This window comes from Aptenodytes patagonicus, chromosome Z, assembly GCF_965638725.1.
Source record: "Aptenodytes patagonicus chromosome Z, bAptPat1.pri.cur, whole genome shotgun sequence".
Classification (NCBI taxonomy): Eukaryota; Metazoa; Chordata; class Aves; order Sphenisciformes; family Spheniscidae; genus Aptenodytes; species Aptenodytes patagonicus.
The window spans coordinates 54,144,680-54,160,172 of NC_134982.1; the positions used below are offsets into that span (position 1 = coordinate 54,144,680).

At 46.5% G+C, this 15,493-nt stretch overlaps 2 protein-coding genes across 9 annotated transcripts in view; both read right to left on the bottom strand.

The window, feature by feature from the left end:
• Positions 1-5,011, bottom strand: part of PRRC1 (proline rich coiled-coil 1) — a 33,165-nt gene extending 28,154 nt beyond the window's left edge. Inside the window, exon 1 of one of the 7 annotated variants that reach the window (XM_076362330.1) lies at positions 4,926-5,011. The gene's annotated coding sequence lies outside the window, so the exon portion shown is untranslated. Of the gene's footprint in view, positions 1-3,983; positions 4,058-4,459; positions 4,546-4,726; positions 4,797-4,925 lie in introns of those variants that run through there. The other 6 variants (XM_076362326.1, XM_076362328.1, XM_076362327.1 and 3 more) reach the window with 6 other exon arrangements.
• Positions 5,012-10,251: 5,240 nt separating this feature from the next.
• The window catches only part of MEGF10 (multiple EGF like domains 10), a 110,569-nt gene continuing 105,327 nt past the window's right edge, over positions 10,252-15,493 (bottom strand). The window contains exons 25-26 of one of the 2 annotated variants that reach the window (XM_076362383.1): positions 14,583-14,728; positions 10,252-12,354 (exon numbers count right to left, since the gene is read on the bottom strand). In XM_076362383.1, coding sequence (XP_076218498.1) covers positions 12,352-12,354; positions 14,583-14,728 — 149 coding nt within the window. In that variant the 3' untranslated portion in view covers positions 10,252-12,351. Of the gene's footprint in view, positions 14,729-15,493 lie in introns of both variants that reach the window. The other variant, XM_076362382.1, reaches the window with a different exon arrangement.

Below are 15,493 nucleotides of genomic sequence, written 5' to 3' on the forward strand. Positions count from 1 at the left end.
AGGAAAGCAAAAAGTACAATAGGTGTAATTGGAAGCTAATAGCTCATCATGTTGAAAGAATCCAGCACTAATATATAAATAATATATGTAATTAAAATCGATTCTACAGGATATACAGTATAACACTTGAATCTAAATGGCCTACCTGAAACCAGTTATATGTGAGAAATTGGGAAGCACTGGGGTGGAAGAAGAACACGGGGGAAAAAACGCAAGCAATCCAGAGACTTCAACAGTCTTCAACAAAGTTTCAAATGAGGGTTTCCAACTTCCCTTAGGGGAACTGCAGGGAGAAAGTTTCCCAGTGAGATCAGCCTACAAATCCTTAATGACTGCTGGGTGTGGAACTGGACTGTCTTTTCAGTGATTTAAAAAAAAATTTTAAAAAAATAGTAATAGTAATAATTCTTCATAGTCCAAGCCAAAAACACATAATTTGCAGCAAGCAGCACCTGAAAATTCAGCCTAAATTCTTAATAAAGTGACTTTTGTGACTTCTTGCAAACTAGAACATTTTGTATTATTAAAGTGAAGAGACAAAGAAGAAACACTGAGACAGGCAAACTGAAGCGTGTGCAATTAGGTGAAAGTAACAGCAGTACTGCCATCTAGTGATTTGCAATCATAAATTGATTTCACAAATTTGATAATCTTGCCAGATTTAGCTAGAAGAAAATCTTGTCTTATGCACATAGGAAAGTAAAAAAGGGATATGGAAAAGATAAATACAGAAAAAACACACTCCCAATTATCAGTCATCCTTAAAATAACCCCTTTAAGAAGTAGAAGCATGAATTTTGTTAGGCTTCCATCAATAATTTGGTTAAAAAAAAATAACCCTTGTCAGTACTAATGAAGACACTATAGGGATGGTGTTAAACCCCCACATTACACAAAGAAAACAGTATACCCACAAGGTCTATCCCTAGTTGTGAAAGGGTTAAATCCATGACAAACCTTGGCTAAAACCTTGCTGTGATGTACAAAAAGCTTCACTTGCATAGTTTTAGTTATTTGTCAATGGAGTTGATGGTGGGACATTTTGAAACACATAACTCCTTGCCTGACAGGATTAAACAGGCATTTAGCTAGCTCGTTACACTTCCTGTGTCAATCACTGATAACAGGAACTCAGGACAATTGTGTCAAGGTAAGTGCCAAAAAACTAGTTTAAACGGACCCCCTTGTAACATCCCAGAGTCGAAGGACTGATAAGCTAATTCAATGACTATATATGGACAAAGGAAGCCCAAAGTTCAACCAGCGGACAGAGTGAGGAAGACTATGGACGACCACCGGAGGGTGAAAAGACCCTAACCCTAATTTTACTGTGCATGCTTGGACTATGTAAATGAATTCCGGGAACTCACCACCATAAAACCACCCTTTCCAGGCAATCCGATGAATACGTATGATTTTTCTGTATCTAAACTGATGTACTTTGCTAACCTGTTGGAGCACTCATGGCGGAGTTATCCCCAGTGCTGCCCAGCGCTGTATTAAAGAATGCCTGCTTAATAACAAACTAGTTGTTATTGAGTGAGTTATCTCAGAAAACCGTCCCAATCGGGCCTCCTTCTGTGAGAAGCGTCAGAAGGTGCGGGCTCAGTACCGACTTTGTTTCAGTTGACTGGTAACTATATGTTACTGATTCTCACCAGCTGAATCTCATCCATTAACGTAAAGCCCAGTCTCAGCCATTAACCTAATTCCCAAACACAAAGCGTGTGTATATTGAAGGGAAAACCAGGCTAAAGCTCTGACTGAAAATTTTAACAGGGCTTGTGTTAAAAGCAGGAATGAAACGATTTAGAGACTAAAAGGCTGAACTGGCAAATTATTCATCTTTTGACTTAAGTTTAATAGGAAGTAATTATTGAAAAATATTAGCACAAATGTAATCTTAACAACATAACCATACTTCAGAAGCATTCTTCAGGTTATTACTCCAAAATATAGAAATTCACAGTTAACAGTAAGATTACCTACAAATGGAGATTTCACAGGGATAAAAACACTTTATCTAGAAATCAGTGATACTTCAGAGTTTGTAATGAGGCCATATTTTGTCAGCCTTAATTAATCCCTTCTTGTATTTCAGTAGATGCTCCTGCTAATAAAAGAAACCCACAATTTACTTAAGAACCCTAAGAGGCAAAACTATTCTCTAAATAGAGCCTAAAGTGAAACAAAACCACAGCTGGAATACAAAATTGAAATGCTATGAAACTTCTCATCTTTAATCATAATAGGCATAACCATTTTAAGTGTGTGGAACAGTACTGGTTACATACATTGTTAATGGCTAAGCACAAGTTGACAACTGTCCAGAATAAGGAGCAGTCATTTATTTGTTTGAACAAATCAATTGTTTGGAGCCATTCCCAGTGTAACAACATCTTCAAATAAAATGTTACATCCTGGGTTGCATTAACTGATAGATACTATTCAACAGGAGAGAAGTCAAAGGGAAAAAAAGCCCAAGAACTCATAAAGATGCAAACAAGATAAATTAAAAACAGAATGACCAAGAAGAAAGCAGGAAAGATGACAAAAGAAAAACCTTCAGCTATTAAACATGGTCTGAAGCTGACATCAATCAAAAAGACAACACTCAACCCCCCCCCCCCCCCCCAAAACAGAGTTGAACTGTTACTATATTAAAGTTTCATCTGAAACATCCCTCACATTGGTTTATTCCATTTTAGAAAGGCGGAGCACAAAGTCAGGAATCAAACTTCCTTCAGACTCTGGTCTGTTAAATGCAGGCAGGTCCCAGAGGACATACAAAGTCTCACTGAAGCCAAAGGAAGGGCATAGAGGGATCATCAGTTTAATCACTTAGTGTTGAATGACTTGTTCTAAAGTCCAAAGGCTTAAAGAGAGGTAATTAGGAAAGAAAAGGGGGAAAAAAAACCCAATGAAAACCAGAACTCTCCTATACCTGTTTTGTATTCATAGAACGTTAATCACAACACCCCCATTCACTTTTTCACTTTTTTTAAAAAAAAAAAAAAAAGGTCTGTTTACCAAGCAGAATCCAGTATGCCCCAGACCTAACGCAGTACCAAGACAGCCTGAAACACCAGCCATGCCAGAAGGGGTTGGCCTTGTCTTGAGACTACTGCAGATAGAGTTATCATAGTCCATAGATACCATAAAAAATAGGAAGTTCCACTTTTCTAAAAGCTTCCTAGTCGTTGAGAATTATTTTTTTTCCTACATTCTAGGAATGTGTCATTGCCAACACTCAGGATTTGTTCCAGACTACACACACCCTTACTATCAAATATTTATTTTTAAACATCACAAAGCTTATGCAGCTCCACAGACCACTGATGACCACAGTTAGAGAACTACTGATATAGTATACAATGTTACATACGACCACATAAAACCATCAAAGAAACAGCTAAACAAAACCATGCACATTCTACCAATTTGCACCAATAGCTGTATCATATGATGTGACGCAACAGCTCCAGCACTTTCAGAGGTTTTTCCCCCAAAAGAAATAATGCTTTTTTCATGTGACAATAAAAATAAATAAATCATATAAATAAAGGGCAAATCACTTCAACAATGCCTCCAGAGACATTATAATAACTAATAAACCTCCTGAAGCATCACTTCTGTCAGCTACTAACAGATCCTCAAGGGTGAGGATTTCCACTGTCAATCACTCTAATTCAAGCTGAAACCACACGGGCTTACCAGGACCAGCATTTCCATCCCTAGCTGGAAGGCTGGAACGCACAGCCCCGAGGCCAGGCATCCAAACTCTACACAGAGCTGGAGGAAGCTTGGTGGCTCGGAGGGTGACTCACAAGAGCAGAACAAGATAGCAAGGTACCAGGACCAACCAACTGGAAATTCTACGGAGTGCTGGTCCATGCGTGTGTTTGCAATGCCACCAGCCACTGCAGCAGCACGGAGTCCTGCTGTAAGGACTCTGATCTGCATTCATAGCCCACGACCCTCACCTTACAAGTCCCAAAGCGTGTTCCTGTCAGCAGGGAGGACAGGAGCCGCTGCTGACCTTTAGAAAGGCAAGATGGTTCAGAACAAGAGGAATAAGCCAGAGTGCCAGAGTGCCATAGCAGGCTCAGGCCCCCGGCTGCTCTCCAGGACAGAGTCCGGTGAGGGGCCGACACCGTGCAGCCCCAGGTGTGCCGCCCAAGGGGGAAAAGCGCCTGGGCAGGAGGTCTCGGGACGGCTCCCGGAGCTCGGCCCGGGGCCTCTACACGCGCAAACACGCCGTCGCGCCGACAGCCGCCCCGCAGGGCCCCGGCGCTGATAGGCCGCCAGAGCGGCGCGGCCTAGGCCGGCAGGCTAGGCGGAGCGGCGCTGACCCCACCGGCATCACCCCTCCCCTCGGGAAACACCTCAGCGGCCCCCCCACCTCCGTGCCACAGCCTCCCACGCTGCACCCCACCCCACCCCGCCCCGCCGCCCTAACCTCCAGACCTGCCCCAGCCGCTTCGGGCCCTAAGGGCACCCAACGGCCGCAGCCGGCACCCGGGAAGGCGGGGAAGCCACCGCTGCGGGCCGCCGCCGCCGCCCGGCCTGGCCTGGTCTAACCCAGCCCTCCAGCCACTCCCTCCCCGCCGCCGGGGACGACGGGTGCCAACGCGTCCCCTCTGCCCGCCACGACACGCGGCTTCACCGAGCCCAAGCGCCAGAGCCCGCCGCCTCCTCCCGCCGCGGCCCGACCGGCCGCGCTCACCTCGCGGGAAAGCCGCGCTCCGGACACCGCCGGCGATGAACGGCGGCACCGACCGCCTCCGCCGCCGACTACACCTCCCAGCAGCCGTAGCGGCCCGGCCCCGCCCCGCCCCGCGATGCCACGTCTCCTGCGGCGCTGCCTAGCGACGGAGCGTGCCCGCGTGCCCCCCTGCCCCTTCCGCCGCGCTGCCGCCGCGCACCTAGGCGCCCCCGGGTCCAGGGCGGGCGCGTCCTTCGGCCCCGAGCGGGGGGTGCCGCTCCTCGCCCGGCGCGCCCCTCGCCCGACTCGCTGCCTGCCTCCAAAATGGCGGTAGCGGGGAGCACGACGCCTCTTCTGCCACGTTCGCGGGCGGCCGCGGGGAGGGGCCGCGGTGCGCGGGGAGAGCAGGGCTGGCCGACGGACATTGCCCGGCGCGGACCAGCGCCGTAGGGGTGGTGCGCGAGCTCGCTACCCCCCCCACCCCCCCGCCATATTTGAGCACGGTCTCGCGCTCACACCTACGCACATCGTCAGGTGTGTGGCTGATGCCGCCTTTCTCTGGCTACCGAGGAGAAGAAATTACGTGATGGACTTAAATTTTACAGCCTTAACAAGCCATCAGGCACCTTTTCCTAGATTTCTAATTATGGGAATTGAAAGTATATTTTACTTACAATCACATGTATTACATCACCCGGTGACATCAGAACCCATCGCTTGGGAACTCGGTGACAACAGAACCCATTGCTCAATGCTAAATACAGCGGGATAGTCACCTCTTTTGACGGGCTGGTCATACTGTGTTTAATGCACCGCAGAATGCGGTTTGCCCTAATGGCTTCCAAGGCACACTGCTGACTCATACTGAGCTTAGTGTCCACCAGCACCCCCAGATCCCTTTCTGCAGGGCTGCTCTTCAGCCGCTCCTCTCCCAATTTATACTTGTGCCTGGCGCTCCCCCGTTCAGGTGCAGGTTGCCCAGTGCTCCAATCTATCTAGATCCCTCTGCAAGGCCTCATGTCGCTCGAGAGAGTCCACAGCATCTCCCAGTTTAGTATCATCAGCAAACATGCATTCAACTCCTGCCCCCAGATCATTGATAAAAATACTGAACGGAACAAGCCCTAGAATTGAGCCCCGAGGAACAGCGCTAGTGACTGGCCACCAGCCAGATGTAGCCCCATTCACTACAACCCCTTGAGCCCTGCCATTCAGCCAGTTCTTCACCCAGCACGCTGTGCACCTGCTTATCTCACAGTTGGACAACTTGTCCAGAAGGACGCTGTGAGGGACACTATCAAAAGCCTTACTAAAATCCAGAAAAGCTGCATCCACCACCTTCCCTTCACCCACTAGGTGGGTGACCTTATCATAGAAGGATATCGGAGTAGTTAGACAGGGCTTCCCTTTGTGAACCCATGTTGACTGTGTCTGACGACTGCATTGTCCTTGAAATGCCTTTCAGTGGCACACAGTAGGATCTTCTCCATCATTTTGTCAGGTACTAAAGTTAGACTAACAGGTCTGTAGTTTCCTGGGTCTTCCCTCATGCCCTTCTTGTATTCTTGGGAATAACGTTGGCTAGCTGCCAGTCAGCGGGGACCTCCCCAGATGCCCAAGGCCTTTGGTAGATGATTGAGAGGGATTCTGCTGTAAACATCCACTAGCTCCTTCAGTACTCTGGGATGAATCCCACCTGGCCCCATGGACTTAGGAACATTCAGTGGATACAGGCAGCATCTCACAATTTCAGGGTCCACAAATGCTAAGTCAGTGTTCCCGCAGTCGTGCTCCTCCAACTCAGAGGACCGGGCAGCCCAAGGTCTGTCGTTAGTATTAAAGACTGAGGCAAAAAAAGCATGGGATGCCTCCACTTTTGCTGCATCCCTATTTGCCAGGGGACCATCTTCATCAAGTATCGGCCCAATGTTTTCCTCTTCTTGCTATTAACATAGTTAACAAGTCCTTTCTTCTTGTCTGGCACAACACTGGCCAGTTTCAACTCTAGCTGAGCTTTGGCCTTTCATGCCATTGGGACCTGTGTCCTTGGTGCCCAGCAGCAGCTCTTGGTGCCAAACCCGGCAGCCACCTTCTGTCCCTCCCCTCATCTTGCGTGGCCAGCTTGGCTGCAGAAAGGGTCATGGAGTGGTGTCTGAGAGGAGGGCGAGGGTCCCTGGGGAGCATGAAGAAGATGCGCTGCCATTTCTGCAGGGTTCACTCACAGCAGAGAGGAGCTGTGCTGGGAGAAGTCCTGCAGAGAGCATGCGATGGGGAGGGGTGGTGGGGGTGGTGGTGAGGGGCGCTGGGGAACTGATGGTGCCCATCTGCCAAAGAGGGGTCCTTTCCAAATGGAGAAGAAATGCCAGTGCCAAGGCTGGATCCAGAAGAGCGGGAAGAAAGCCTGTGCTCGAGGGCAGCAGCATGTCTATCTTTCTTGGCTTATGTCCCTATAGCACTTGAATGAGGGGAAAGAGGGCCCAGCAAGACCAGACAACATGACTCAGTGGTGCTCAGATGAGTGTAAAGAGACCCTTCAGGTCCATAGGGCCAGGCACCACAGCACTCGAATCAGGGGAAAGGGCCCCTGCAAGAGCACAGGGCCAGGCTCCATGGCACCTTGCTCAAGGGAAAGGGGCCCTGCAAGAGCAGAGGGCCAAGACCCACAGCACCATGCTCTGGGGAGAGCTGCACTCAGAGAGCACAGGTCCAGCCCCACGATAGTGGCAACAAGGCTGTGCAAGACCAGAGGGAGAAGCCCCATGGCGCTCTGCTAAGGACGATGAGAGGAAACGGTGGGCATCACCCCAGGAAAAGGGGGAGAAAGCAGCACGGGTGGGGATAGCAGCACCACCTGCACTGTTAGTAACACCGAGACTACTTCTGCAGCTTTCAGGCCTTTATTTTCTTTTACTGCCTGATAATTAGACTTAGAGGGCCGGGAGCCCTTGAGGGCCAGTGCATGCCCGAGCTGCTGGCCCAGCCCTGGTTTCGGCAGCGCCTGGGGCGTTCTTCTAGTGCTGCCGGCGGGGTGGCCTCTTCTTGGCTGGAGAAGAGGCCTCGGGGCTGCCGGCCCTCCTCTTTGGGGGTCGCTGTGGCCCCCCAGGGGAGCGTTCCCTGCCCCAGCTGGAAGTAGATGGACATGCCACAGCCTCCTCAGGCTCCTCCTGCAGTTCTTCCTGCTCCCCAGGGATAGGAACAGGGGCAGAGGGAGGGCTGCCGGGACCCCCACGAAGGGCAGCTGCTGAGGAGCTGGGGAGGTCGTCCGCGTTGGTTCCTTCAGGGCAGTCGGAGGGGGCCAGGCCAGGTGTGGGAGACCCTCCTCGGGAGGCAGCGGGGCCAGGGGCAGTCACGGGGCTGCCCTCCCACCTGCCAGCAGCATGGCCGTCCTCCAGGCCCAGCAGACGGCGAGCCTCCCCGCTGCACCGTTGCACGGCAACATCAATAAGCTGGTGCACAAATGTCGCCGCACGGTTTTGGAGGGAGGCTCCCAGCAGCTGGACCAGGAGATCTTCATCCAGCCCAAAGAGGACCAGGAGGGGCATGATGAGGTCCTCCACTATGACTGCCCGCGAACACCGATTCCCAAAGATCAGTGCCAGCTCCTGACGCACCCAGGGCAGAAGGCGCTGGAGGAGAGCTGGGTGGTCCCGGAAAAGGGATGCCCAGGTGTTCGGCTGGAGGCCGCCCAGAGGAGCCCTGGGCAGCTGGTGCTCCACAGGCTGTTGTTCTGTTGCTGCAGGGCTGTGGGCAGCTGGACGGCCAGCAGCTCCTCCTGCCCGACGGCCGGCGACGGATGATGCCGCAGGTGGTGTGACGACATCCTCCTCAAAGTCATCGTCTGCCTGCACCGAGTGCACGATGGAGAGGATCCTCCTCTTGCAGAGGGGGCACTCGGGCTTGCTGTCAGCCCACCGCAGGATGCACCGGTAACAGAACTGGTGGAGGCATGGCATCACATAGGCAGCATTGTCCCAGCTGTCCAGGCATATGGGACAGCGGTTGTCCAGCTCCGTGGCCATGCTCTCCACTCGCTGCGGTGGGCTGGGGGGAGCTGGGGATGTCAAGCCACTCCCTCTCTTTGGCGCTGCAGCAGCGGGTGTCGCGCTAGAAAAGGGAGAGAGGCCACGGTCATGGGCTGGCCCAGGGAGGGGTGGAAGAAATGCCCTGGTCCCTCCCAGCTCCCCAGGGTGAGGTTTCCCTGCACAGCTCACCTCTGCTGCTGCGAGCGCGCCTCCTGGGTGCCCCAGCTGCCTGAACCTGGCAGGGCTGGGGAAAATCCTTCACTGGCTCTGGGGTCGGGCACGAAGAGCTGCAAGGAACAACTCCCTGAGTACAACACCAGCACCAAGGCCTTGCTCAACACTCCAAACCTTGCAAACTCACTCAGCTGGAGTGCGGGCACGAGCTGGCTGGGTGAGACTCAGCGCCCGGATATAAGCAGCGAGGGACACCTGGTCACAATTCTTTGCTTGGGGACATCATAGTCCATTGCTTGGAGACGTTGCAGCTCATCCCCCGGTGACATCAAAACCCATCGCTTAGGAACTCGGTGACAACAGAACCCATTGCTCAGGGACGTCATGACCGGCCATCTTTGCCCGTGGCACTCGCCCTGGCAGTGCTGTGGCCACAGCACACGCATCTGGGGTTACCGCAGTGCCACTGCCCGCTCCATCCCCCCACCTCTTGTCTTGTGCTCGGCATCGGTGTTTCATGCCAGTCACCGAGGCCTCGGCCGTGCCTTCCCAGGGCCCCGTCAGGTCGCTGCGGCCGTGGCAGATGTCTCCAGGCACACATGGCAAGAGGGTTCACTCGGTAACACCTCGTGCCTCCCTGGGAGGCTGCAGGACAAAGTCCCACAGGCTCTCCCCACACCCCAGCACTGCCGGCCAGCCCTCTGGGCTCCCCTGATTCCTCCCACGGGGCGTCACAGGCAGCACGTGGCTCGCTCTGGCGGGTCTTCTCCTGTATTTCCTTCCCTCCAAACCATTCTATGTTTCTATGATTCTATGATTAGTTCTTAATGCCAAATCTCTCATCCTTGATCAAACTGTGATAGTAAAGAACAATTTCCCATTCCATCTATCTGTAGCGAGTGTTTTAGATTCATTTTAGGGGGTCAGATTTGCAAAACAGAAATTACATTATGTTATCCCCTTTTATGCGGTGTTTGTACTTTGGTTACTGGCTTTTTAATGGTTAACCCAAGGCTATTATCCTACTAAAATGGGAAATGCCTTGCTGTTGGTAACTCAGCTCCCCATCTTTCTCAAGGTTAAAGCTTTAAGCCTTCAAGAGACAGGCTTGAAAGAATCTTCCCGTTTACAGAATTAATTCCTGTAGGAACAGAACAGAAGTTCAGCAGTTCAAAATTGGCCTTGATTTTCTGCAAAGCCTCTCATAAACTACTTGCTTTCTATAAGAGAGAAAATAAAATACATTACTTGGTGGTCCAGTATGGGCAAGGATAACATTTTTTATATTTCCCATGCTATTTCAAGATCCATCCTAAGCAAACGAAAAACAAAGGAAAAAATTTCAAAGCATTTCCCATCTTTCATTAGAAACTTTATTACATTAACCTACAGGTATGTGAAATGAAATAAATGGTAGTGAAGGGCAGAATGATGAACATCAGTCATCTTTGGAAAATAGATATATTTTCACAACAAAACACTTTTTTGTTACAGCTAAGAAAAAAAGCCAGGCATACTTGATAGGTTTTCTTTAAAAATATATTACAATTCAATCATATCAAAGTGAAGTCTTGTGGGCTAAAAACCTGAAGATAGAAGAGTTAGGGTCAGTGCTCTAGCACTAATATGAGTGTACCAAATGGCAAGGTTTTCTTTACAGTAATTAATAAACATGCACCCATTTGTTTTCAGTCATTTAAACTACTATATATACAATCTTTAATATAAAGCATTTTTGTCAAAATTAGCTCTGTATTCTTCAGTCTGGACTTTAGAGCTTCAGTATAAGGATTATTATTTGGACACATACCTAATAAAAAATTCAACTGTAGTCACAGTACTTGGAAAATCCAATATATTTTAAATAACACATTCCCCACTTTTTATTTTCTTTTATCCCAACTTCACTTCAATATTAACTTGACTTTGCAGATTGTCTCAGCAGAAAGTATGAGTACAATGAAATCTTCTTTCCCCTGTAATCTGCATGCGCATCTCCAATTAAAATTAATGGGAGTTCTCTGGGTAGATGAAGATAAGGACAAATTTTATGTGTAACAGTGTGTTATGATTAAAAATCTTTGATATAGTAAAAAGCCTTGAGGTTCATTATGCTTCTAAATGACCAGAATTAATATGCCTACATTATTTAAAACCTAAAGTCTATACTCACTACTTACTTTAAAATCAGCTATTCACTTTGTGCAGCATTTTGCACTTTATTAAACTGATAACAAGTTGCTAGGGGATAGCTATCTCCATTTTCAATGCTATGTTTCTCACTATTGTAATGTGAATATATAGAGGCAAGGCATCTCTTTCCATTCCTGTCTGTGGTGAAGCCAATTCTCTGAGTAGGTGGTGTTTGCTAAAACTATTTTATCAACTTACTCATTAAGTTCCCACCACAATATAGTATGCATGTTCAGAAATATTTAAGTTCTCTAAAGAGCATACTGGGATCTACAAAAAGGGCTATGTGACAGTCATGAGGATTGAGTTGGGGATTTCTTAAATTGACAGCAGAGTGTACTCCAGAGCAAGCCTCCCTAGCCGTACAGGAGACAGCAGGATTGCTAATGCAAGTCCCATGTGCTCTTTTCCTCTGGAATGATACGTGGCTATCATTTAACAAGAATGTATTACCCCTGCAGGCAATCTGAGTGTCTACCAACGATCATTCACTGAAGTAAATTCACAAGTTGTTTACTTGACCTATATGTATTGCAAATCCGGCTCGGATATATGCAGACATTGCTTATGCTGACTACACAGCAGGAGTTTTACCCACATATAGAAACGCAGACTTTGGTAATGTGTATATTTAGAACATACACAATGGCAAAATTATCCGAAACTCATCTGTTTTCATGAATATTTGGCTGAATATATCACTTGAGGATATGTGACATACTGGAAATTTTCAAACAAATATAATTTATTCAGCTCTTCACTTTTTCATATAAAAAAGAACTGTTTATATTATGAAGATGAATTTATCTAGTGGTCTCCAAATTTTACACAGTGTAAGAAAATAAATTTTTGTGAGCTCACAATTGCTAAACACAGCATTTGCTGTTCATGGCTTCAGAGAAGAAAGGTTTTATTTTAAAGTCTGTTTCACACAGTATAAACACATGGACAAACCAGTAGCTCTACATGTTATCTATATGCACACAAACCCAATCAATACTTTGTCTTACGGAGGGATTAAATGGTAACTGGCTTTTGAAATCTTGTAGTTAATTTCTGTACTTGCAAAATCCAAAGATGATCAAATTATTTATTCCAAGGATATACAAGAAATGCCCAAGGAATTGCAAAACAGGCAGTGCTCATGGCCAGCAAGAACCAAGAATGTTACAGGGTACTTCATACAGGCATATACATTCTCAGGCTTGGGCACATCCGCAGCGATGTCTTCAGATGCACATCTCATTTATCACCACTTCACTGACAACAAATAAAAGCAAACTGTATTTCCATTTCAGCTCTGGGGTTCCTTTTAAAAAAAATTTCCAAAAGTTTTTTCAGTTTTTCTTCCAGTTGATCCTGTGTTGCATTTAGTATTCCAAAGGCAACTGGTTGTGATTTCCTTAGGAATATATCAGTGCTATTACAATAGTGATAATTCTTTGTCTCAGACTGTATTGCAGTCCAGATGCAAGATAAAAATGGTCATGGCACTCCCTGTGCTAAGCCGGAGAGCACATACACCAAACTCTTGACCTATCGACTGCCCTTCACATCGTTACAGTATATCGCAAATCTCATGTGCCAAAATGTGACCCCAGCACTGGAAGGAGAAAGGACTAGTGCTTCCCATGATACGCCATACGATGCAACTGCCTGTATCCTTTCCCCATCAGTCAGGGATATACCAACCCTTGGGACAACCTACTCACAAGAAGCTACACAGTTACCACCAGGGCAGGGTGGAAAAGCCTGCTGGGGTTATGTTACAGGCATGTTAGCAGGTAGCATCACTGACATCAGCAGGAGCTGGAAGTAATACTGCCACATCATTTTTAGGTTTCTAAAGGTAACTTTCCACTGAAAGAGAATGTCCAGTCTATATCAAACATTTTATTTTTAGGCTGACGTGTTTAGGGGACAATTTTGCTTTGATGGATGGATACCCTGGCAAATTTAATTTCCACTGAGTTGTACAGTTCATAACAGACTGTTTTGGAGGGAGAGAAAGCCTTTTGGAAAGATGGTCCCCATCCATATAGTCAACAGAATAAGCTAAACTTTAAAGAGGGACCTTTTTTTACTCCTGCATTCTTGTTATTATCCTCGACAAAAACACCTTGATTTTTTTCCCCCAATTAATTCATTAAGTTAAACTATTATGTGTTAGCTAAACACCTCTGACAGACATCAGTGTGACATGAATTCTTACTTTAATCCTCTCCCCCTGCTCAGAGGTCCCCTTTAACCAGAAAAATAAAGGCCAGTTGGCAAAAATGCAAAAGAAATGGACACACAGTAGAATATTTTTGCAATTACAAGCTAGATCACTAGAAACACAGACACACAGCGTAAAAATGGAGACACAAGTTAATGAAGAATGGGGGGTACATGTGTCACATTATTAGCAATGCAAAAGACCAGCTTAAGCATCTGTTTCCCTACATCAACTATAAAAAAGAAAAGGTGCCTTTTTAGCAAGTATGCACAGAGATTGCTTACTTATTTCTAAGAAAAAAAAATGAGAACACTTTACTATTTTTATCCTATATTACAGTCATTATTACTACCTGTTTATAAAATGTAAACCTTTCCTTGCAGTTAAGATTTACAGCAGTCATCACCTTTGTCCACTCCTTACATAATCAGTCCATGGTGACAAAAATAAACTGATTTAATTTACATATTTTATGAAGTAATTACTGATATGTTATGGATTATTAGTTGTGTATGGCAGAAATAGTGGTCAGAACTGCAACATACGGAGTTCAACGGTAGCAGAAGATTTGTTGAAGACTGGTGTTGGGTCTGGAGTACCAAGAGATCTTGAGGCATCATATCATATTGATGTATGCAATGCTTTTATCTCCAAAACTATTCAAGGAAGGTATGCCCACCACCAGTAATGGACAAAAAAGCCTGATGATGGATTTCCCAAACAACTGCAGTATTGTGCTTACTTATCCCCATCAGATCTTATTTTTTAATATGTCTTGACTAAAGATCAGAATGGAAGGTAAAATTTGACAAGGCAGTTTTTCTTCTACATAACTAGTGAATCAGATCACCTGTATGAAGTGGTATTTGGTAAATTGCACTGTCCTGGGAGTATTTCTACTCTGAAACATGACAAACATGAAGTCTAAATCTAAAGTTGCTGAAATAGGATGTTATCAAAACTGATCTGCAAACTAGTATTTTTAAGCCAGTATATTACAGTATAAATGTGTTGCATACCTGTTTCTATAAAATTTACTGCCATGAAAAAAAGAATGATCAGGATCCCCAGAGTGTGGCATTTGTCCATCTGTCACGTATACATAATACAAACCTCATGTTGAGATTGTTTAATGTACAGCAATTGTCTGCTGGACAGATTAGGAGCCAAATACGATGGTAAACTAGAGGAAGGAGCACAACCATGCCACTTTGCCCCTTGAGAGTCCCACTGTGCTACCCATCAGCTTTTGGGGTCATTCACTGCTGACCTCCTTCGTAGAGGATGTGGGGCTATCTCGAACTGGTAGCAAGTCATAATGACATGGAATATGGCTGTTTTTTGGAAGATCATAAGGATCCTGGCTGAAACGTCCGCTGCTGCTGAATGGTCCCTGGACAACACTCACCGTAGGTTCTGTGATAAAAGAGAGCACATACATTCAACACTAGAAGCAGCAAACAGAAGGCAAACGCTGTATTTCACTTCAGTTTGCATTACAAAATACCCTCTCCTTTCTGCTTCAATATAAAGATTCCTTGTCATGCTGAGTCCTGAAATGCAGGTGTGGAAACAAAGGTTGATATTAAGGTGTTTTGGCTTTACACTAAGTTACACCTGGGGGCTTGCAGCAGGGCCCTACCATGAGTATATTTACTGGCAGAAGCAAGTGGACCAGCATCTGTTCTTTGTGTGTGGACAAACTAATAAAAAGCCCAAATTTGGGGCTTTTAATCAAGATCATAAAAATCCTTAGAAACACAATGGGGATATTGATGGATTTCAGAGGAATCTCTAACTGGGGACAGAAAAGGAAAATGGTATCCTATGACATGTGACATAACACTTTATTCCAGTCCACAGACCATTGGGATAACTACCATTCCACAAGACCTCAAAGTTTTCTATAACTACAGTAATGCAGTGACTAGATAGGGTCTGTATCAGTGAAATACTATGTCTGTGGGTGAAGATGCTGTTTTTTCTGATCAAGAGGAGGAAACAGATCTTTTCTATCCCTCCCATACACTTACTCCAGCTGCGTTCAGTACTTAACAGCCTAATCTAGAGTAGAATTATATTGCAATCAAATGCTAAGCTTATCTTATGCTGTTGTTTAAAGAAAGGCTTTCAAACCAGACATACCTCTAGGTTATAGAACAGAGCTGAAGGTATTTCAAA